The sequence below is a fragment of the Triturus cristatus genome, chromosome 3_2 (genome assembly GCF_964204655.1).
Source record: "Triturus cristatus chromosome 3_2, aTriCri1.1, whole genome shotgun sequence".
Classification (NCBI taxonomy): Eukaryota; Metazoa; Chordata; class Amphibia; order Caudata; family Salamandridae; genus Triturus; species Triturus cristatus.
The window spans coordinates 829,596,660-829,619,785 of record NC_140584.1 but is presented as its reverse complement, the minus strand read 5'-3'; the positions used below and the strand labels follow the sequence as shown (position 1 = coordinate 829,619,785).

Genomic DNA, 23,126 nt, shown 5'->3' with positions numbered 1-23,126 from the left:
CACCGTTCATGCTAAACGGTGGCCTGCCACTGGAAATGAGGGTTTTCGGTGGACGCCCTTTCGCCTCAGAGCCAACTCGGTGGCCTGCTTTTGCATGTGTCGCAAAGCACTTTCTTATCTTAATGGGGCCATGTGTTTAGAAATACGTGGCCCCATAAAGACAAGAGATCGATGCTGGAGGGAACGGGCCGTGAACCCTCCTTTCATGCTCCGGCTGCAGCGCGGTCCTCTTTCACTTTCGCGACCGCGCTTGTTATTTTTGCTGATTTATAAATTGAATGGATGATACTGAGCAAATAAAATGAACGATTCAAGGTATACCACAGTGAAAATAAGTGAAATACGCTTAAAGTGTTTGCTTCCAAGTTACGTGGTGACGTTTAAATAACTCCTTTATTAGTTTACAAATTCAGCATCTTTCATTGTGTGTTTTTGCTGCACTTGGGTGTTTTCCACACACGCGAGGGAGCATCGCTTTCTTTGTGTCACACTGCGCCTTGTCACACTGCGGGGATGTCTCCGCTTCAAAACCCGCCTTGATCACGAATAACTCTGAAACAGTGCGGTCCTGATGAAACACGCCACGCGATTCACTCCATACATCTAATTACAATGCAGATTCACACGGCTGCGCTCCCTCGGTACAGTATGTAGGTCATACCGGCCTTTGCCCTAGTTTCTCGGATTACATGTCTGGGTGAAGCAGCCTTTGATAGTTTGTGGTCCTGTCTCTGAAGAGACTCCTATGGAAGTCACACCCTCTCCATCGGGCAGTGCACGGTGCACACTGCACAAGCGGCTCCGCAACCTAACCCGACGCAGCTGCGAGGTAAACACGCGCAGAGGGGAGTCTGCAACCCAGGAGTGGGTGCACGCATGTCAGTGAAAAGCTGCTGTTGTGACACAATAGCCTTGTAACCATCTGCAGGTTCCTTTGAGCACTTCTCTCGGACCACCTGCACGAGGGTTGCTCACAATTAGCATCACTGAAACCACGACCCTTGCCCTCCCACAATCAAGGCGCATCACATTTCTCACAGCGGGAATGTCGATAGGCCTGGATGTGAGGGAAACGCCGCGAATAAGAATTGGTGGCTTATGAGCTAAATTAAATATGATAATGTGGTGAATACCTGCGTGTAGCATGTCTCTAAGAAGTCCCAGGTATGGTAGTTTAAGGAATGAAAGCAAAGAGAAAAACCGAGTCGCCCAGGAGCACACAGTTATAAGTCAGGCGAGGTGGCTAGGATTCGAGCCTTAAAACAATGAAGTTCGCTTCCCGATATCGTCTTTCTTCGCGATTCTGCTCCAAAGTGTAAGACTAGCGCCTAGCGAGGGAGCGTTAGGTTTCGTACCACAACAAAAAGCCCCATTCGACTTCAAATGTGTGAATTTAAAAATGAAGCGCCACCTGCGCAGTAGGAGTCTGCCTAAGTGACAGGGGAGGGGCCGAATTGTGAATTAAACAACCTGTTTACTTGTCATACGCAACACCCTCCTGCTACATTGGCCTCCCAGGACATGGATTCAGGTGGATCCGCACAAAGGTTAATGAGACCGCAATCACCCAGTGCGGACGGTAATCAGATCATGTTTTAATTATGTCAGTGGATAGGGTTTCCGCTGCAGGCGGCCAGCTATAGACAGCGCGTTGCTCGCACCGACACATGATACGGTCCTGCAATGCACTGAGGGCGCTCAACCACCCACAGGAGAGGTTAAGGGTCGGGTGAGGCACGCTCATTTCTGGCATACCGTTTCCGTGCTGGTGATGCCCTGGATTGTAGTATTACAGCTCACTTACCTCCTCAAAACAAGGGGATCAATCGAGTGTTTACTTGTTTGTAGGTGTACGTTAAAGGATTTGAGTTTTGTGCGCCCCTAATTTTAAAGTGCTTGAGCCTTAATAGGGTTGGTTAACGAGACATTATTAGGACATTACCTGGTGTCTTCTATCTAGCTCTGTACGCTCATTTAACAAATAAATGCATTCTGGGAGTTGTAGTGTTGGTTCTAGATAAACCGAACCAGTGCAGGTAAAAGTGTCTGTGTGCCTGTCAGATCAAAGGTACTAATCCCACTAAGATAGTTCATCTCGCAGAGGTCGACAAATTATGAATACGTTGTTTAATAACACGTATTTATTGTTAGTTAACGTGGTGATGTTTAGGCTGTGGCCGACAGTCATGTTAATCTACCTGCTGTTGAATGTGTAAGTGAGTGGTAGCTTCAAAACTGCTGGAAAAATTCTTACTTCCTTTAGCAGTTGGAGCTTCGCAACTACAGTGTTCGTTTTATACCAACTTCTGTTTCGTAGGAACTCGTGGGGTGCCCACGACCCTGGTAATAGTTTGCCAGGTGTTCTTGGTGTCATGTTATTTAGTATCTGCTGTGCTGCTTACATTGAACTGCAAGCAAGTGCAGCGTTTACGGCAAGCCATGGCGCTGTCCTAGCGCTGGGGTGATGTGTGCCTTGCTGAATCGCAGGCGTCCTCACGGCTGAACTTTAGCTCCACTAAAGCCTATTAATGCCATGAAAGAGCCCGGCACAACACATTGGCACAATCCATTTATAAAGAAAGGATAGACCGCAGAAGTCCTATTTGGTGCTGGGCCTTGGGAGGGAATAATAGTCTATCAGAAGCCAAATGCAGTTTTTACAGCTCTGACAATTTCTGTGGTTTGCTGCTCGATTGGCTAAACTTGGTCTTGTATAGACCAGGATATTCTTTGTTTACAATGATGTAGGTCTTTGTATGACAGCAGGCAACAACAAAAAAAGAGAGAAGAAAGGCAGATCCCCATCATCACAATCTCTTCCTTTTCTCAAATTAAGGATTGGGATGTTACAGAAGTGGTTTAGGTGTTTGTCGTTTAGGTACCATCTGCACCGGTGGCACTGGATGCCATCTGCGAACATCGGGAAGTTCTCTTTGTTGCTGTTGCACATGAATATTGAAGAAAGCAGAGGAGAAGCCGGGAACTCCACAGTCCCGCTCAGCTAGCCAGGGGACGCGCTGTCCTGGCCTTAGATGATCATCTATTGCTTGAGACAAGAAGTACACCCATGATGTACTCACTAATCTCTGGATCCAGATTACCCCTTCAAGGCGCTACTTGTCAGCAAGCTGTTAGTTCTGCCAGTCACAGGAAGGGCTAGAAGGGAGAGCAGTGTGTGAAGTGGGCAGTAATCTTTCATCAATGGCAGCATCCTGTCCTGGGACATTTGCCGAACGTTGGATCTTCAGGATAAACAGCGATTGTTGAAGGCACATTCAATGGACCTTGTGGCATTCATGTTTGGCTCACAGTGGGAGGGCAGGGTCGAGAAAAAAAGTTTCAATTTGTTTCACTGCTGGAGATAATCAGCAGAGCAACATGGAGGCACCAACCGCCTTAAACTCGTTGATCCCTTATTTCTGGCCACAGGAGTCTTTGTGGGCGTAGTTCACACGCTGCTTGACGTTCCATCTAATGGAAGCGCAGCTCCAGTGCTCAATCGGTCATCTTTGTCTTATTTTCAGCTTCTTTCTTCAGAGAAGCTAACCTTGTTAGAAGTACAGATTCGGGTTATTTGTTTCATCCTGTTCCACTGGCATTTAGAAATTGGCTTCTGCTTTTCTTTTTCTATCCTTGTTGGTGCTCTGCAATTTATCAGTCATCCTGGAGACCATTCCCTCTGCATGCAAGGAAGCTGTGGTGATGCCCTTGCGTTGTGAACTAACGACTCTCTGCCTAGCCCTGTTGCTTTTTTCAGTGAAAATTCCAGAGAAATCTCTAAACCACTCTCCTCTTTTCTCGAGAATCATAAGCTGCTGAACTCTGCTCAATTGGGGTTCCCCCCAGGCATTTTAAGAGAGCATTGGTACTAGTCTTGGATAACCTGTTTACTTTCCGACCATTGCAGTTCCTCTGTATTGGTTTCTGCACTAATTGACATGGTCTTCCATGACTGCCTTATTGTGAGGTGACAAGAAGTGGGGAATCACTGGGCCTGCTGTAAATTGGATTAATTCCCATAAGACAGGGACAGGCCCTGTTCAGGAGAGTGAAGGCCCGGTACGCATAACTGATCATAGCACAAAGGTCCCTCATTCACCCCAAATGCCCATTTACTTCATGAATATAGTGACATGCGCGCTTATGTATAGGTGGGTAAAACAGGAATTTAATACTGATGCATGAGATCGAGAGTGTGCTTTTGCTCTTCTCGCTCCTGTGATGTAGACTGAAAGATTTTGTGGTGGATTATGTCTCTTATGGTGGAATCACCAGATGCTCTTAAATGTAAACGGGAGCATCGTGAGGTAAGCAATAAACCTGGAGTACATTTGATTTTTAAATGTATTGTATCAACTACATAATTGTTGCACCACCATGTAATGTTTTCCCCTGAACCCGAAAAAAACAGTAATGAACACAAAAAACTAAGTGCTAGCACCTTCTGTTGTAAAAATATATCCCTAAACATATATGTAACTATTAACTACCTGCTACAGATTTTACTAAACATTGCACTACATGGTGTTCTAATTATAAGCGTTAGCTTGTTTTCAAATTGTCGAGCACCACACAGAACATTCACTCTATACATTTAGATAGGTCATGTCTTCCTGTCCCAGTAAAACTCTAAGCATCCAGTAAGATGAAAATCTACTATAAAAAACCATGGCTGTGTAAATGCAAGATCGTGCCTCTACAACTAAGCCCATTGCTCCTGCTTTGGAAATCTACGCTGCAAAAGCTGTAGGCTGTGCCCTCTATGGTGCAGAACTCTGGGGCTTTGGCTGTGTAGATGTGCTAGTCTCCTCAGAAAATAAGTTCTTTAGGGAGCTTGTATCCCTCCCGAGGGGCACCCCAACCAAGCCACTCTTGAGCGATCTGGGTCGGCGCTCTATTAAAGATTTAGTTACTTTGCGTCCTCTCTTATATTGGGCGCGGCTATGGCGTTCTCCAGAGCTTTCTAGGTACGCTGTTAGCTTAAGAGAGGTTATGAATCTTCAAGGAGCTTATAAAATTGGATGGCTAGCTAATATAAAGAAGCTTCTTTTGGCAATGGGCCTTGTAACTGCTTGGGAGTCTGGGGCACTGTTATCTAAGGCAGAAATTAAGAGAGCCTTTTGGGCATGGGTTGACAACCAAGAGCAGAGGGACCCTAACCAAGGCAGGTTGACTGAGGCTTTTCGGCAGCATAAGTCTATGCCCCGCCTGGAGCCTTATCTAGACTTTATCATGAAGCCCAGGGATAGATCCCTCTTTATTCATTTTAGGATGGGCACTCTTCCTCTTCGTGATCGTACCAGCAAGTGGAAGCCCCTGCATCAAACCCCTGTGGATTGCCCAAACTGCTTAGGTGTTACTGAAAACATTCTTCACCTTCTTTTTGTATGCCCAGCCTATTCGAAACCTAGATTGAAATGGTTAAAACCTGTGTGCCTGCAGCTTGGAACTAGGGACCACTCTGTTGCACTTAGAATACTAAAGGCTGACGTTAGCACAACCTTAGTGTGCGGGGTGGCTAAATTTCTAAGTTGGGCATGGTTGATTAGGCGGAAGGCTATATGATGTATTTGTACTAAATGTTTTTATTATTCACAAAGCTGTTAAAGTTTAATACACTGTTTTAAATTATTCATTGTAACAAAAAGTTTTTATATGACCCTTCTCTTAATGTATTTTTTATTAATCGTGTTTTAATGTATAAATGTGCTTTTATGATATCAAATATCGAAATAAAGCTTTGTTGATTGTAAATGCAAGATAAATGATTGAATCAGGATGCATGGCTACAATCAAGACCTGGACTGAGGTTCTGGGGCTGAGTTGGTTTCTGCCATACTCTCTCTCACCCGAGGCCCGTTAAAGACTAGATATGCTCAGCAAAGATGCAGTCCAGGAAGGCCTTATCAAACTGTAATGAAATATTTGTGTGGCAAGCATGAGGCTTTGCTTCGACGATGCATTTGATATATAACAAAGGACTTTTCATTTTAAAGGTACTGAAACAGAATCCTTTTTGGTGGACTCACCAGCGCCATGATGGAAAGCTCTGGAACCTGAACAACTATCGTACAGATATGATCCAGGCGTTGGGTGGAGTGGAGGGAATCTTGGAACACACATTGTTCAAGGGCACCTATTTCCCAACATGGGAAGGTCTCTTTTGGTAAGGAGTAATTTTGATTCTATATAGTCAAACTAATGTTGATTAGCTGCACATAACGTCAACGAATTGCTGATCTCTGAGCTTTTTGTGGGAGCATAGAGCTGGAGGTTTTTGCACTGTTTTATTTCCCCCCTTTTTTTCTGTTCCCTCTTTCTTATAGGGAGAAGGCCAGTGGGTTTGAGGAATCAATGAAATGGAAGAAGCTGACTAATGCCCAGAGGTCTGGTCTGAACCAGATTCCAAACAGAAGATTCACTCTCTGGTGGTCACCCACCATCAACCGAGCCAACGTAAGTGATTTCAGAGTCCTCTCGCTTTGGGTCTTGCTGTTGTAACACAAGGAGAGAGTGAGCGAATGGATTGAAGAAGTGTAAAATGCAATGGGGGCTGTCCCCAATATAGTTCGTGTGTGCCAACTTTGTGTCTTTGTCTCTCTGCTGTGCCTGCAAGGGCATTTCCCTAGTAATCTTTTTGTCGGCTCCATTGTAGATAAGTGGGCGACTCCCTCCTCGCACTTTGTATGCTGTATCTTTTTGCTGGGCTAAATCTACGGCCCTGTGTCGATACTTATCACAAACATTGTTTTCTCTTTCTCCTGCAGGTATATGTTGGTTTCCAAGTGCAGCTCGATCTGACTGGTATTTTCATGCATGGAAAGATTCCAACCCTGAAGATTTCCCTAATTCAGATCTTCAGAGCTCACTTGTGGCAGAAGATTCACGAGAGCATTGTCATGGACTTGTGCCAGGTGAGTGACCTCATTGTGGGGAAGGTAAGGGGTGTGAGGAAAACCTAGACTTACGATGGGGTAACTCCCATCACTGGAGGATAGGAGCAGTGATGCACCACTGTAAGAGTTTCACAAGTCCCATCCTGCTCAGTGAGATCACCGATGGTAAGGCCATTGAGGCCAGTTCAGATCCTGGCACATGTAAAGGCTGTTGACCTCATGGGCTGCTCTGGGGATAGACCCTTGTTTACATATTGTGTAGAGCAGAAAGAATGTGGATTTTTCTTTTGTGCTAAGCTGGAAATGCGTCTTTGTAAAGACGGTAATTTACAAGGGTATTGCAGTTGTGGTTACCCACAGTCATGGATGTGCAGTAAATGGCGTTGTCGGAAAGAATGCAACTTTTGTAAACACTGGAGAGTTAATTTCAGGTAATAGTCTTGTCATTTAGGTGAATTTCTTGCAAGAAAGAGTATGTGATCTCTAGACATTGTAGAGGGCCACATAAGATTGGAATTAGTCCTTTTTCATGTTTGTTTTCAAGTAGATTTTCAGAAAGTTTGCAGTGAGATTTAAAGCAGTCTAGGATATATATTGGCCTTCTTAAATACATTTTTAACACTTTGCAGTGCTCCGCACATTTTGAAGTTGTATTTTCTAATAAGCCTTTACATTTTTCAAGTTAGCTTGTAAGATAGTCATGGTGGCTTTTTCTCCAGTTCTGCATTTTGTGCATGTAATTCAGCATATTAAATCAGTGGATGGGAGTCTAAAGGACGCACTGATTTTGAAGTTCAATTCTGTTGTCTTTCGATTCTATCTATTATCATATAATGTGTGCACCGGTGTTGCACGGAGAGTCCTGTATTCTCTTGTTAGTTTCCAAGTCTGCTTTCAACAGCGATTTGTTTGGTTGGCTAAAGGATGGCAGTTGAAGTACTTCAAGAAGACCCCTATCGCCATTTAATTTTCCAAAAGAAGGATTTGAAGGTTTCTGTCAATATTGTGCATTACCTCTTATATGGCGGTCCGTACTAATAGTTCATGTGTGTAAACAGCAATGTTGAAATAAGCATATCTCAAAATAATAAAAAGCCACTTCTTTTGGAGCTGCCAGGTGCAGTCTATTCATGTGAGGAAAAGGCACATTATAAATCCGGTGTTTCCCCAGTTGATCCAGAAGGGACATTCTCATGAGATATATTAACTCAGTCATTTTAGTGATTATGACAATGCATCCCAAATTATTCTACATTGGACACCCTTGTATCTAGAGCTTGCATATTGATGTATGGCGTTTATTGAATTTTACATATCTTGATCTAAGTGAACCCATCCCCTTCAGTTGTCATTGCATGAATAGTCAACATGAAGAAACTTTAATTCTCTACCCTTTCAGTCCCCGTTGACCCCCACGTGCCTCCCTAAACAACCTCATTATGTCCTTGCAGGCAGAACGTTGGCTTCTTCTCTAGAATCCTGAATCCGTGAATGATTTTTTCTGGAATGTGATAATAGTTTGGTTTATATCTGAAAGAAACACGTAGTGATAGATTACTTACCTTAGAATTTCCCCCAGGCGTCTGACTGGAAAGTTTTGGTCAGCAGTACCCCTGCGCGTGGGTAGGTGTCGTCGTGCGACGTCGCTGGAGCTACTTAGACGTGCCCACGCGCATGGACGTCAGTTCTTTCTTTTTCCGCGCCATCAAGCGCAGCTCCGGGAAAGCAAGTACCCCCAGTACTTTTTTGACTCAGTTTTTTCGAGCCCTTTTGACTCAATTTCTCAGTCGCTCCACTCCTGGTGTCGTAGGGATGCCCGGCTTCAAGAACTGTGGGGACTGTCACCGCATGATGTCGGTGACGGACCCACACCGCGTGTATCTCTACTGCCTGGGGCGCGACCACGAATCCAAGTCGTGCCCCGACTGCCAGGGCATGGCGCTGAAAACTTTGCGGGAGCGGTCCCGAAAGTTGCTGGAAGTCCGGCCGTCGGCTCTGCGCCGCTCAAGGTCCCGGTCCCGTGGGAGGTTCAGGGCCTGGTTGTGGAGCCATCACCATCGTTCTGCTGGATCGAAGTCTTCGCACTCTGGGTCAGGTAAGTTGAAGCATTCCAAAAAGAAGTTGAAGAAGCGTCGTCGCTCCCTGACTTCCCCTCGCCCGTCGCGGCTGAGGGTGCGGGTGGTGCCACCCACGCGGCTCCGGCAGGGCCTGCGACGTCGCCGCCCGGCTACCCACCCTTTCCGGGTCCGTCGGCGACGCCTGCTCAGTTGCAAGAGTTTCTTGTTGCCATGGCCTGACTCTTTGGGCCGTCTGGCCCTGCCGGTGTACCTACAGGCCCCACTGTAGGTCCTGTCCTTCTATCGTCGACTGCAGGTCCTGTCCTTCCATCGTCGACTGCTCCGACGCCGGTTGACCTCGTAACACCTCCACCGCCGTTGACCTCACCAGCACCACCTCCGATGTCGCCCCCTCCTTGGGACGACGTCGTCCCCAGTTTCAGCCCAGACACGGTGCCGGATCGATGCAGTGCGGTGCAGACGCTGATGGGGCCCTTTTTCCCCTATGTCCGTCCTCTTTATTTTCAGCCTGTTTCACAGACTTCGGAGGGAGGGGAGGACTGTGAGGGGTCTGAGGACCCTCTCACACAACAGTGTGATTATGATCCGGACTGGGCAGAGGATTTGGGGGAGGCCAGTGGCTTTGACACCTCACCTCACCTTGGCATGCTGTCTCCTCCTACCGTGTCTACGGAGGAGGGAGCCAGTTACGCAGTGGTAGTACGTAGGGCAGCCAAGGCCCTCCACCTCGAACTCCCGACGGTGGCTGTCCGGACTAATCTCCTGGCAGAAGTGCTTCAGCCGGCGGCAACCTCTTCGGAGTCCTTACTGCCTTTTAATGACGCACTTTCTGAGGTCCTTTTGGGCCCTTGGTCCAGGCCCAACACAGGGGCTCCTGTGGACAGGAACATGGCCTGCCGCCATCGCCTGACTCCGGGCGACTCCCTCTTTCTCTCCCAACACCCCACTCCCGAGTGCTTGGTTGTCCAAGCCTCTGCTTCCCAGAGCGCGTTCCCTTCTGCACCTCGGATAGGGAATCCAAGAAGCTGGAACAGCTTGGCAAGAAGCTGTTTTCATATGCCAGCTTAGGGCTGCGGTTGGTGAACACCGCATTCCTCTTGGGCTGTTATTCCCACTCACTGTGGGATACGGTTGTGGAGGAGCTGCCCAACTGTCCGGAGGAGGCACGGAGAGTACTCTCCCAAACTTTAGCAGCTGGCAGAGACGCAGCAAAGTTCACCATTTGTTGTGGGCTTGATACCGCTTCAGCGCCACGCCTAGCTGAGAACAACTGGCTTCCCAGAACACCTTGATGGACATGCCCTTTGATGGCATTCGCCGTTTTTGCCAATAAGGCGGATAGTGCGTTGGAGCGGTTTAAGGACTCACGGGCTACGGCCAAGTCCTTGGGCCTGTCGGCCACTCGCTCTCCTCCGCTTTTCGCTCCTTTCGTGGCCACAGAAGGGGTGCCCCATTACGTTTGTTCCAGAGCCACAGGCCTACTAAGCAACATTCTCAGCACAGCTGCGGACGTGGGAACCGTCGAGGCGGTTCTGGGGGCCAGCGGGCAGGTCAGGCCCCCTCAGCATCCACTGCAAAGCCTTCCTAGTCCGACCTTTCAAGCCCATCAAACGCCAGTGGGCGGCAGAATTCACCATCTTCTCCCCCCACTGGCGCAAGATAACATCGGACAAGTGGGTGCGGCAAATTGTCCGAAGGGGCTAGTCCTCCCCACCCCCCCTTCGAGACTTCCTCTCCAGCCATGCCACCTCAATACCATCGCATGTCTGGGACCATCTTGCACTTCTTCAGCAGGAAGTCACAGTCCTCTTGGCCAAGGGGGCCATCGAGCGCGTTCCTGGGACAGAAGTAGGTCGTGGTTGTTATTCCCACTACTTTCTGGTCCCCAAGAAGGACAAGGATCTGCGTCCTATCATAGACCTTAGAAACGTCAATCGCTTCCTCCGAAGGAGAAGTTCAAGATGCTCACACTCGCTCAGGTCTCGTCTGCCCTAGACCCGCAAGAATGGATGGTAGCGTTGGACTTGCTTACTTTCATATTCCCGTCCTGCCAGCCCACCGGCGTTACCTGCGGTTCACATTAGTCCACGAGCACTTTCAGTTCACTGTGCTCCCTTTTGGCCTTATCAGCGCCCCTCAGGTGTTCATGAAAGTGATGGCGGTGGTCGCAGCTCTCTGCGCAGATCAGAGGTCCCAGACATCCCCTATCTCAACGACTGGTTGTTGAAGGCGGACTTGCCCCAGGCAGTCGTCTCTCACTGCCAGACGACGGCTGTCCTCCTGCATTTGCTGGGGTTCTCCAACGTGCCGAAGTTGCACCGGGTTCCCTCTCAGAAGCTCCTCTTCATCGGAGCGGTTCTGGATTCGGCGCAGTTTATGATTTATCCTCCCGAGCAGCGAGTCTGGGATATTCAGGCTATGATTCCGATCTTTCAGCCTTAATCCCGGGTTTCGGTCAGGATGACCCTCCGGCTACTGGGCCTGATGGCCTCCTGCATCCTGTTGGTGGATCATGCCAGATGGCATATGCGGGCTCTGCAGTGGGACCTGAAGTTCCAGTGGGCACAGCATCAGGGCAACCTGTCCGATCACTGCACAACAATTGCAGTGGTGGCTCATGAATCGCGATTGGGTCAATGGCAGATCCCTCTCCCTTCCCCAACCGGAACACACAGTGGTGACGGATGCGTCCCTTCTGGGATGGGGCGGCCACACGGGAGAGGTGGAGATCAGAGAACTCTGGTCCCCAGCAGGGTCCCGGCTCCATATCAACCTTCTGGAGTTTCGGGTGATCTGACTTGCACTGAAAGCATTCCTTTCCTCTGTCCAGGGAAGTGTAGTGCAGGTGTTCACGGACAACACCACCGCCATGTGGTACTGCAACAAACGGCGGGGTGGGGTCGTGGACCCTTTGTCAGGAGGCTCTGCGTCTCTGGACATGGCTGGAACATCAGGGCATTTTCCTGGTGGTTCAACACCTGGCAGGTTATCAGAACGCCAGGGCGGACAAACTCAGCTGCCGGTGCATGATGGATCACGAATGGCGTCTACACTCGGACGTGGCGCAAGGTCTCTTTCAACAGTGGGGAGAGCCTTGGTTAGATCTATTCGCCATAGAAGAGAACGCGCAATGTCATCAGTTCTGCGCGTTGGAATTTCCAAGCCGGCACTCTCTCGGCGACGCTTTTCGTCGCGAGTGGAGTTGCGGTCTACCATACGCCTTTCCGCCTATACCACTTCTACCCAGAGTGCTGAAGAAGATCATGCGCAACCGGGCCCAAGTTGTTATTGTGGCTCCGGACTGGGCTCGTAGAGTATGGTATCCCGAGCTACTCAGCATGGATATCGATCCCCCGATCCGACTGCCTCTTCGGGAGGATCTTCTGTCGCTGCAACAGGGGATGGTCCTCCACCCGAACCTGTCCAGTCTCCACCTCCTTGCGTGGAGATTGAGCGGCGGCAGTTGACGTCTTTTGACCTGCCTCCCAAAGTTTTTGATGTAATCTATCAGCCAGGCGTCCCTCCACTAAGACGGTATACGCCTGCCGGTGGAATAAGTTTGTTGCATGGTGCACAGCAAAGGCTGTGGATCCCCTTCCTGCCCCTCTTTCAGAGGTCCTTTTATTCCTCCTTTCGTTGGCCCAGCAGGGCTCTGCTCTGGGCACTATCAAGGGCTATCTCTCGGCCATTTCAGCCTTTTTACGGATTCCAGATCAGCCTTCCCTTTTCAAGCCCCTGGTTGTAAATAGATTCTTAAGAGGCATTACTCATCTTTTTCCCTCCTGTACCTTTCATAATGCCTCAGTGGGACTTGAACCTGGTTCTGGCATATCTGATGTTTGCTCCCTTTGAGCCACTTCACAACTGTCCTCTTCGTCTTCTACAGACCAGCTTTCCTGGTGGCCATCACCTCTGCCAAAAGAGTGAGTGAGCTCCATGCTCTTTCTTCTAAACCTCCTTTTCTCTGTGTCCATCCGGATAAAGTGGATCTAAGGACTCGTTATCTAAGGACTCGTTCATCTTTTCTACCAAAGGTTGTCACCGCAGTTCATGTCGGGCAGACCATCACTTTGCCCACCTTCTTTCCCCATCCCTCAAAAGAGGAAGAGAGGCTCCATCGTCTGGACCCAAAACATGCACTCTAATTCTACCTGAACCGCACACAACAGTTCCGGGTGGATGACCAGCTCTTTGTTGGCTACATGGGTGCCAAGAATGGTCGGGCTGTGCACAAGCGGACAATCTCTCGGTGGGTCGTTCTGTGCATAAAGGCTTGTTAATCTTTGGCTAAAAAAACTGGGGCTGCGCGCCCATTCTACCAGGGCGACAGCAGCCACTACTGCTTTGGCACGAGGAGTTCCCTTGCATGACATCTGTCAGGCAGCTACATGGGCCTCGCTGCACACATTTACCAAGCATTGCCTGGACAGCCAAGTCCGGAGAGACTGCTTCTTTGGCCGTTCTGTTCTCCAGGATTTTCAGGTGTGATCTTGGTTCGCAGACCCACCACCTGGGTTGGTATTGCTGGGGTATCTATTAACATTAGTAGGGTAACATTAGTAGTGATAGATTCCTTACGGCTCCACCCATCCTCCCCGTTGTGCAAACTGATTTCTAGGGTTAAGGTCATCCCTTTCAGGACCCTAGTTTCATTGCACCAGTGGTCAGTTTCTTGCATGGCTCTGCGTTCCCGGCACGGAAAGTCGTGTAAAGAACTGACGTCAGCGCGCGTGGGCGCGTCTAAGTAGCTCCGGCGATGTCATCTCAGTGCCAACGACGAGATGACATCGACGACGCCTACCGACGCTCAGGGGTACTGCTGACGAAAACTTTCCGGATCCACTCTGACGACTGGGGGTAATTCTAAGGTAAGGAATTTGTTGTCACTACTAATATTTCTTACAGATATATATAGTTACCGAAGATAAGTAACTTGTGCGTTACCTCTCTGTAGCTCCTCTCCATACGTGCCTTATTCATTTATGTAGAATTACCTGCCTACTTGCTGAGCTAGCCTGCTGTTTCCTCAAACCTTTCGTCTTACGTGTTCTTGCAGGTGTTTGATCAGGAATTGGATGCCTTGGAGATTGAGACAGTACAGAAGGAAACCATCCATCCTAGAAAGTCCTACAAGATGAATTCATCCTGTGCAGACATTCTGCTCTTTGCGTCCTACAAATGGAATGTGTCCCGGCCATCACTGCTTGCAGACTCCAAGTGAGTATCTGTAAAGCAAAGTGTCTTGTTTAGAGTTCAAGACTCTCCTCTCATGCCTGTTTCTTTTGAGGGACAGCTGACTGTTGGGATCGTTTTTGTAGTTCTTGTGACTGTTTGTATCCAGCGAGCAACTGTTTGCCCTTCCTACAAATAGGGAGTTATGTGCAGCCGCGGTCCGTACAGGTACCAGCGGTGGGGCAGCGTTGGGGGGAATTTCGAGGGACGATGCTGAGGGAAAATCAAATAAATAATAAATGTTCCCTCGGGTTCGTTCCTCGAAATTCCCCCCTCCCCCCCCAGACGTGGCCCCACCGCTGTTACCTGCACTGACCGCAGCTGGTTATGTGGCTGGGGGTTGTATGACAGGCACGTACGGCTAAGCCACGAGTGCCTCTACCATACAGCCCGAACAGCGAATGCGTCAGAACAGCGCATGCCTTTACCACGCATGCCTTTACCACGCATGCCTTTACCACGCATGCCTTTACCACGCAAGCCTGTACCACGCAATTTTGTGGTAAAGGCATGTTTGGTAAAGGATGTGTAGTAAATTTTGTATCCCAGCCCCTCCGCCCGAGCCCTAAAAACTAACCCCATCTCTAAAACTTTAAACTACCCCTCCCCTGAGCCCTGAAAACTGCCCCCAGCCCTGAAAATTCAACACCACCCTCCCCCCTCCCCCCCCCCCGCCCCCCTCCTCCAAGTCCTAAAACACGGTCCTTTATCCTAAAACCTGCCCAGACCCCAACTCCCTGCCCTAACCCTAAAAACCACGCCTCTTTGTTCCGCCCGTGCTCTGAGCCCTAAAACAGGCCCCCTCCCTTAAAACCTACACCCTCCAAGCCACCTTACCTGCATATGCTTGGTTAAGGCAAGCGTTCAGCAGCTTGCGGGGAAACAGTACGCCTGCTTAAAGACGTGTTGTACAGACTGTTTCCCGTGGCTGGGATGTGAAAGACCTGTGTTTAGTACTGATGAACCATACCTGGATAGTTTGTGTAGCATCCTAATTCTTGGTTAATACTGTTGGAGGAGTTTGTGCATTTTATGCAGTAATTCATGTGATTGTCACCTTCCCTTATTGGGCATTTCATGGTTTGTTACACGCCGATCTGTCCTGGGTCATCTTTACTCAGCTCGCCTCTGCCTCTTTAACAAAGTGGGGAACAAAGTGGGGCTTTTACACTAAATGCTATTTCCACAGGGATGTGATGGACAGCACAACAACACAGAAGTACTGGATTGACATCCAGCTGCGATGGGGAGACTATGACTCCCACGACATTGAGCGATATGCACGGGCCAAATTCCTGGATTATACTACAGACAACATGAGTATTTACCCCTCCCCCACTGGAGTGCTGATCGCCATCGACCTGGCCTACAACCTGCACAGGTGAGACACATTGACCACCAGGGATTTAAGTGATTGAGGGTATAGTCGGCCCAATGGGATGCTGGCACTCAACGCAGCTTTCACTTTGGGAAGTTAGGGGACCTAGGGGAGCAGTAACAAAGACTACATTTATCCTCCCTTGGAAACCCAGAGAGCTAGGTTTCTAAATCCAGGTTCCAAGAGAGCACAGAGCTGTAAAGGTGGGGCACCTGAACCGCAAAAACTGACACTGTATGGGAAATTGAGATATTGGATACTTAAAACTACATTAGTGAGGATCGTCAGTCCATAAGAACTAAGGGTTGGAATGGGGACAAAGTATGCCTCTAACTTGCTTAAGTAACATCTGTGCTCATGGGAGGTGGTCTGGGTAAGTGTAAAGAAGAAACATTAGACACTTCCCCATGTCAGACACATGGAGGACAGCAGTTTGGGATTCAAGTTAGATAAGTCTTGTTCAAAGAGTTAAGGCAGAGCAGATACAAGGAATACCTCAAATCTGCACTTGTAACTCCTGTGTCCTTGATGAGCTAGAGCAGGGCGGTATGGGCTACTACCAAGTCAGACTAGCAAGCAGCACATGTGAGATCTTTTAAGGTTTCTGGGGACCCACATTTTGGGCTGCTGTCAATTGGTTTCTAACCTGTGCAATTAGGACTTTCCGGCCACTACTGGGTAGGGGATTTGGGGAGGAGGTATATTTGCGTGGCTTTAGGATCTCTAATCTTTCATGATATGAGAGTAAACCGGACTCTGTGCATGTCCTTAGTCTGCTTAAAACGTGCCTAACTTAGATTGTGAGCTGCTTCTCATTAATGGTTTTGATAAAAGGTTGTTAGATATAATATACCAAGAATATACTGTGTCAGTTCAGTGCCCTTATGCTGCGATGGACTATGCTCATCCACCCAGATAGTGGAGGATCCTCAGATACAGCAGAATGCCTAGTATTTCTTGACAGTTTGAGTATCTTTTTTTCCAGGCTAAGGATGGGAGATAGTGTCCATACAAAGCTGTTAACCAGTTGTAGCACCATAGATGTATTTGAATGGAAGAAAAGGCCAGAGCTTGATTTACATTTGCTACATTTACTATTGAGGATTGTTTCTTCTCTCCTTAGCGCCTACGGGAACTGGTTTCCTGGTGGCAAACCCTTGATCCAGCAAGCGATGGCCAAGATCATGAAGGCGAACCCTGCGCTGTATGTGCTGCGAGAGCGAATCCGCAAGGGGCTGCAGTTGTACTCGTCTGAGCCCACAGAACCCTATCTCTCCTCCCAGAACTATGGCGAACTCTTCTCCAACCAGATCATCTGGTTTGTGGATGACACCAATGTGTATAGAGTCACTATCCACAAGGTGAGTCCTCCGCAACGGGGTGTGTGTGTGTGTGTGTGTGTGTGTGTGTGTGTGTGTGTGTGTGTATATATATATTACCTACTGGCGGTCGCCAGTAGGTAGTTATAATTAGGACCCTGTTTCCATAGGAAATCCGCAACATTCTATTTTGAATAACTTTGGCGCCGGTCGACGAATCCTCGCAAAATTTTCAAAATAGGTGGGACGCTCCGCTCCTACCCTGAAAGTCTCGGGGGGATTCGTCAAGCGGGGGCTGAGATAAAAGGGGGGTCCCAAAACGCGTTTTTCCCATGCATTTTTCCATAGGACCTTTAGACACGGCTACAGCCCGAACGGCTGAACAGAGTTCCTAGAAATTTGGCAGAGAGGTAGTCTACAGGTCAATGAAGTGCCTTTTGTAGGTTTGGTGTAAATCTGTTCAGTAGATTCTGAGAAAATAGCCTTTAAATCAATATATATATCTGAGCCAGCTTACGGTGCGCTTACCGTGCGCTTACCGTACGCGTACGGTGACGTGCGCGTGCGCGATTCTGATTGGCTGTTAGATCTTAGTAAACATTCGAATCGGTCGAAACCAGGAAGCGTTAAGTGGGCGCGCACGCCACGAATGGTGTAAAGTAACTTAGCATTTTAAAAACCGTACAAATTCACTGAAAAAACCATAGGTTTCACACACGTTATAGTTAGGAATTAGCATTTAAAAAACCTTGCAAATTCACTGAAAAAACCATAGGTTTCACACATGTTATAGTTAGCTGGACATTTTACTGATAAAAAACCAATGAAATTCCCCCGTTATAGTTAGTGCAGGCAACTATAACTCACGCGACCGCAATCCTCTGCTGATGACACATGTGTCTTTATGAAAAAAAAATATTTGTAATATATGTATAGCTAAAATTTAATGGAAGAAGACATGGGCAACTAATTGTCTAAATACAGTATTAGCATCAGCAGAGGATTGCGGTCGCGTGAGTTATAGTTGCCTGCACTAACTATAACGGGGGAATTTCATTGGTTTTTTATCAGTAAAATGTCCAGCTAACTATAACATGTGTGAAACCTATGGTTTTTTCAGTGAATATATAGATATATATATATATATATATAGTGTGTGTGTGTGTATATTTATGTTTTAAGTAGAGCGGCACACCGGTTGCTGTTGGATTTGGTGCTGTGGAAATGGGTAGTTCCTCCTTTATTTCAGTGATTGCGTAAAATCAAACTTTCAATGTTTGGTGTGTGTGATTGGGTTGGGAGAGAGAGTTGTTTTTGCTTTGGGCTTTTGCATACCCTAAAACTTTTCAGAGCTTTGATTCATTGATGTAATGACATTTGAAATTATTAGAACCTGACGTCCACTTACTATAGCAGGATGGCTATGGACATTTACTAGCAGTTAAAAACTTTACTATTTTTGTTATTTTCTTTTTCAGACTTTTGAGGGAAACTTGACCACAAAGCCCATTAACGGTGCAATTTTCATCTTTAACCCTCGAACGGGACAGCTGTTCCTCAAGATTATTCACACATCTGTGTGGGCTGGACAGAAGCGTCTAGGTCAGGTAAGATATCTGAAAGGTGATTTGCTGGGTTTACAACAAAGTAACTCACAGAAGAACCACAGTGCATGCAGAGTTATTTATTTTAATTTAGAAGGGGGAATATTACAAGAGCTCTTTCAGAAGAATGTAGGAAAACCATGACTCTTAAGAACCTAAAGAGAACAGTACTGGGTTCAATGAATGCATCTGTGAGGGAACAGAGTTTGGAAATTCAACCTCTGCACTTGAGTCTTTCGGTTTGGATCCCAGGTACAGCTGCATTCTCTTCTCTAAGAGTCCATCATATTGTGCCTGCCTAAGAGATGCAACACCATTACTTCCCGTTGTGTTGTAGGAAATAAGCTGCAGTTTGGAGCATGGGCACCTCTTCCCAGTCAGGGCACATTGCCTCTTATGATCATAAGATGCTTGGCCACACTGTCACAGTAAACTACATGGGGACTTGGAAAGGGCACACTATAAAAAAGCTGAATTAATTCCTCTTGTACCATGTCGGACTAACCTTCATAGGGAAAGCGAGTGTGGCTCCTTATAATTTTGTTTGGTATGTGAAGGATTAGGTGCCTGCTCAGATCATTCTGTGAAATGAAACGGGGCTTTCACTATGCTAGATGCTGCTCATTTTGGAGCGTTTGTTTTGATGTAAATGGTGAGAAACTGCCTGTTTGGACGGATGTTGTGCTGTTCTGTACTCCACCAGTGTACTAGAGATTTAGGATTCTCCGTCGGGAGTGGACGAAATCCATGGAAATTAAGTGACCCTGGGCAAGATGGACTTTGCCCAGGACTCAAGTCTGTCATTGTAATGTGCACTCTTTTTGTTTACTCCAGCTGGCCAAGTGGAAGACTGCAGAGGAAGTTGCTGCCTTAATCCGTTCCCTCCCAGTGGAAGAGCAGCCCAAGCAGATCATTGTCACTAGAAAGGGAATGTTGGACCCCTTGGAGGTAAGAGCCACTATAAAGGAGCCTGAAACTTGCTGCGCTTAAGACTGGGAGTATAGTCTTCAAAGCTTTCCCTGTATTAATTTCTAGGGTTAGCTTTGGGTGTCTGTTCTTTTAAAATTTGATGTAAGAAAATGGGCGGTTTATTTGAACCCCTTGTCCAATAATACCCTGACCTGTTGTTCATGAGTTAATTGTAAAAGTATCCATTTAGGTAATGCCCAAAACCTAAAATTCCAATTGGTATAGATAAGTGAGATGCAAATACTTTACAAATCGAAAAAGATTTGTATGAGTCACTCTGATTCTAAACCAATTCCATGATTTGATATAGGTTTGTCAAAGAAAAATCCTTAGAATAATTCTTACATCAACTTCCAGAAAAGTCGGTAAAGTAATCCATATTGGATTTGACTATTTATTGAAAGCACACTTCGTATGATCAATATTTATGATCTTGCATCTGAAAAAGACAGTTATGGATTGCTCACCTTAGAATGACCCCCAGGCGTCAGACTGGATCCGGAGAATTTTTTCCTCAGCAGTACCTCTGTTCGTCGATAGGTGGCGTGGGTTGATTCCGTGTTCATTGTGGTCGCCGGAATGACATCGCAGTATCTACTTGGACGCTGCCCTCGTGCGCTGACATTAGTTATTTATTTTTCCGCGACAGCCAACACAGATCCAGAGAGAGCGGTACCTCGAATCACTTTTTGCCTCTGTTTTTGCAACTTTTGTCGACACCTTTTTTGAGTCGATCGACTCCTGGTGCACGAAGGGATGTCACGTCGGACCAGCTTCAAGGCTTGCGACTTCTGTTGCAAATTGATGTTGGTCACAGACTTGCACCTCATGTGCCTTTGGTGCTTGGGGCGCAACCACCACCCGAAGTCGTGCTCCGCGCCGTTTAAGGTCCCGGTTGAGAGGGAGGTCACAGGACTGGTCCCGGAGCCACCACCACCTCCACTCATCATCGAAGTCTTTGTCTTCGGGTAAATCGAAGCACAAGAAGCAGGCAAAGAAGCATTGTTGCTCTTTGCGTTCTCCCCGTCCGTCTTGACGCAGGAAGTGGAGGGTAGTCGTCCGGCTCCGCCCGTGGAGCCTGTTGGGTCGACTGTGGCCTTCCCTCCCCTTTCCAGGAGCCGGAGCGACCCCTACCCAGATTTGCAACTTTTACAAAGCCTTACATCCCATCTTCGGGCAGCCAGACTCGCCGTCGCACCCTCACGCCCCGCAGACTTTGTTGGGTGCTCTAGGCCTTCGATGCCAGCAGCTTCGGCTCTGGTGCCGCAGGGCCCCCAACGATCCAGGCCTTGATCTGCGCCTGTCGACCTTGTGAAACCTCCTCCGGTACCGAATACAGTGACGACGCCACCTCCGTCACCAGTTGTGTTTCCCCAGCTGGCGTTGGCCCTGGCCTCCCCCTTGATGAGGACACGGAGCTGGGCAGATGTTTTCTGACGTCGGGACCGCCGCCGGCCGGTATGTTTGTACCCCTGTTCTCCCCTGATGTTTCCTACCGCCCTGAGTGGCTTCCAGGAGAGGGTGAAGAGGACTGGGAGGGGTCTGTGGACCCTCTTGCAGACTGGAGAGAGGAGTTGGGTGATGCCAGTGGTCTGGACACCTCCCCATATTTTGGCATGATTTCTCCCCTTACCACGGCTACGGAGGAGGCTGCATCTTATGCAGTGGTGTTGTGCAGGGTGGCCGACGCCTTAAACCTCGAGCTTCCTACGGTGGCGGTCAGGACTAACCTCCTGACCGAGGTTCTTCAGCCGGCAACGGCCTCTTCGGGAGCCACTGCTGCCGTTCAATTAGGCCCTCACGGACATCCTTTTGGGTACTTGGTCCAACCCCAAAACAGGTGCTCCTGTGGATAGGATGATTGCCCCGCCCGGCCCCGGACGACAACATTTTCCTCTCACACCATCCCACCCCTGAGAGCTTAGTAGTCCAAGCCTTGACTTCCAAGGGCACATTCCCGAACGCAGCAACTGATAGGGAATCTGAGAATCTGACCCACCTTGGGAAGATGATGTTTTCTTCGTCCAGCTTAGGACTGCGGTCGGTGAACACCGCCTGTCTTTTGGGCCGTTACTCCCACTTGGTGTGGGACACGGTTGTGCAGGTGCTGCCACAGTGCCCGGAGGAGGCCCAGGCCGTGTTCTCCCGTACAGTTGCCGAAGGGAGAGACGCAGCGAAGTTCACCATCCGATGTGGGCTGGACACCGCCGACTCACTAGGCAGGACGATTTCCACGTCGGTAGCCCTTAGACGCTACGCCGGGTTGAAGTCTACTGGCTTTTCGGGTGATCTCAAAGCTATGCTTTGGATGTGCCCTTTGATGGCGTTGCTTGTTTGGTGACAAGGCGCACAACGTGCTTGAGCATTTTCAGGGCTACGGCCGGGTCCTTAAGCCTCGCATCCACATCCCGCCCAGCGCAGTCTGCCTTTTGCCCCTTTTGTGGCTATGGAAGGGGTGCCCCACCATGTTCCGCCCAGAAACCCAGGCCTGCATAGGCCGTCCAGCCTCTGCGTCTGGGGGCCAGCAGGCAGGCCAGTCCACCAGCGCCCCCTCTGCAGCAGCCTCCAAGCCTTCCTAGTCAGACCTTTCAGGACCACCTTTTGCCAGTGGGCGGCAGGATTCGCCATCACTGGTTAAACATCACGTCTGACAGGTGGGTTTTGCAGATGGTCCAAAGGGGCTACTCCCTCCCTTTCAAGACTACCTCACCATCCATGCCACCTCAGACACATCGCATGTTGGAGGATCACTTGGCCCTTCTCCAACAGGAAGTTACCACTCTCTTGGCCAAGGGTGCCATCAAGCGCGTTCCTGCCCCAGAAGTAGGTTGTGGTTGTTATTCCCACTACTTTCTGGTACCAAGAAGGACCAGGGCCTGCGTCCTGTCTTGGAACTCCGGAACGTCAATCGCTTCCTCCGGAAGAAGTTCAAAATGCTGACCCTTGCTCAGGTCCTGTCTGCTCTCGACCCTGGATACTGGATGGTAGCGTTGGACTTGCAGGACGCTTATTTTCACATCCCCGTCCTGCCGGCCCATCGGCGTTACCTACAGTTCACGATGGGCCACAAGCACTTTCAGTTTACCATGCTCCCCTTCGGCCTTACCGGTGCCCCTCGGTAGTTCACGAAAATGATGGCAGTGGTCTTAGCTCATCTGCGCAGATCAGGGGTTCCAGTCTTCCACCCCATCTCGAAGACTGGCTTTCCCCAGGCTGTCGTCTCCCACCTCTAGAATACGGCCAACCTCCTGCATTCACTGGGGTTCACCATCAATGTCGCGAAGTCACCCCTGATTCCCTCTCAGAAGCTCCTTTTCTTCGGAGCAGTTCTGGACACACCGCAGTTTCGGGCTTATCCTACCAAGCAGCGAGTCAGGGATATTTGTGCTATTATTCTGATCTTTCAGCCTCTATCCCGGGTTTCAGTCAGAATGACCCCTTAGGCTGCAGGTCCTCATGGCCTCCTGCATCCTGCTGGTGGACTATGCCAGGTGGCATATGCGGGCTTTGCAGTGGGACCTGAAGTTCCAGTGGGCACAGCATCAGGGGAATCTTTCCGATTGCGTCCAGATCTCGGAGGGCACTGCACACGAATTGCAGTGGTGGCTAACGAACTGGGATTGGGTCATCGGCAGATCCCTATACCTTCC

At 48.7% G+C, this 23,126-nt stretch overlaps 1 protein-coding gene across 2 annotated transcripts in view; it reads left to right on the top strand.

Annotated features, from left to right (window-relative positions):
• The window catches only part of PRPF8 (pre-mRNA processing factor 8), a 178,899-nt gene that overhangs the window by 82,621 nt on the left and 73,152 nt on the right, over positions 1-23,126 (top strand). For both annotated transcript variants that reach the window (XM_085649062.1, XM_085649063.1), the window contains exons 28-35: positions 5,997-6,166; positions 6,327-6,456; positions 6,768-6,914; positions 14,031-14,191; positions 15,396-15,587; positions 16,708-16,945; positions 18,382-18,510; positions 19,342-19,455. In XM_085649062.1, the coding sequence (XP_085505188.1) occupies positions 5,997-6,166; positions 6,327-6,456; positions 6,768-6,914; positions 14,031-14,191; positions 15,396-15,587; positions 16,708-16,945; positions 18,382-18,510; positions 19,342-19,455 (1,281 nt within the window). The remainder of the gene's footprint in view (positions 1-5,996; positions 6,167-6,326; positions 6,457-6,767; positions 6,915-14,030; positions 14,192-15,395; positions 15,588-16,707; positions 16,946-18,381; positions 18,511-19,341; positions 19,456-23,126) is intronic.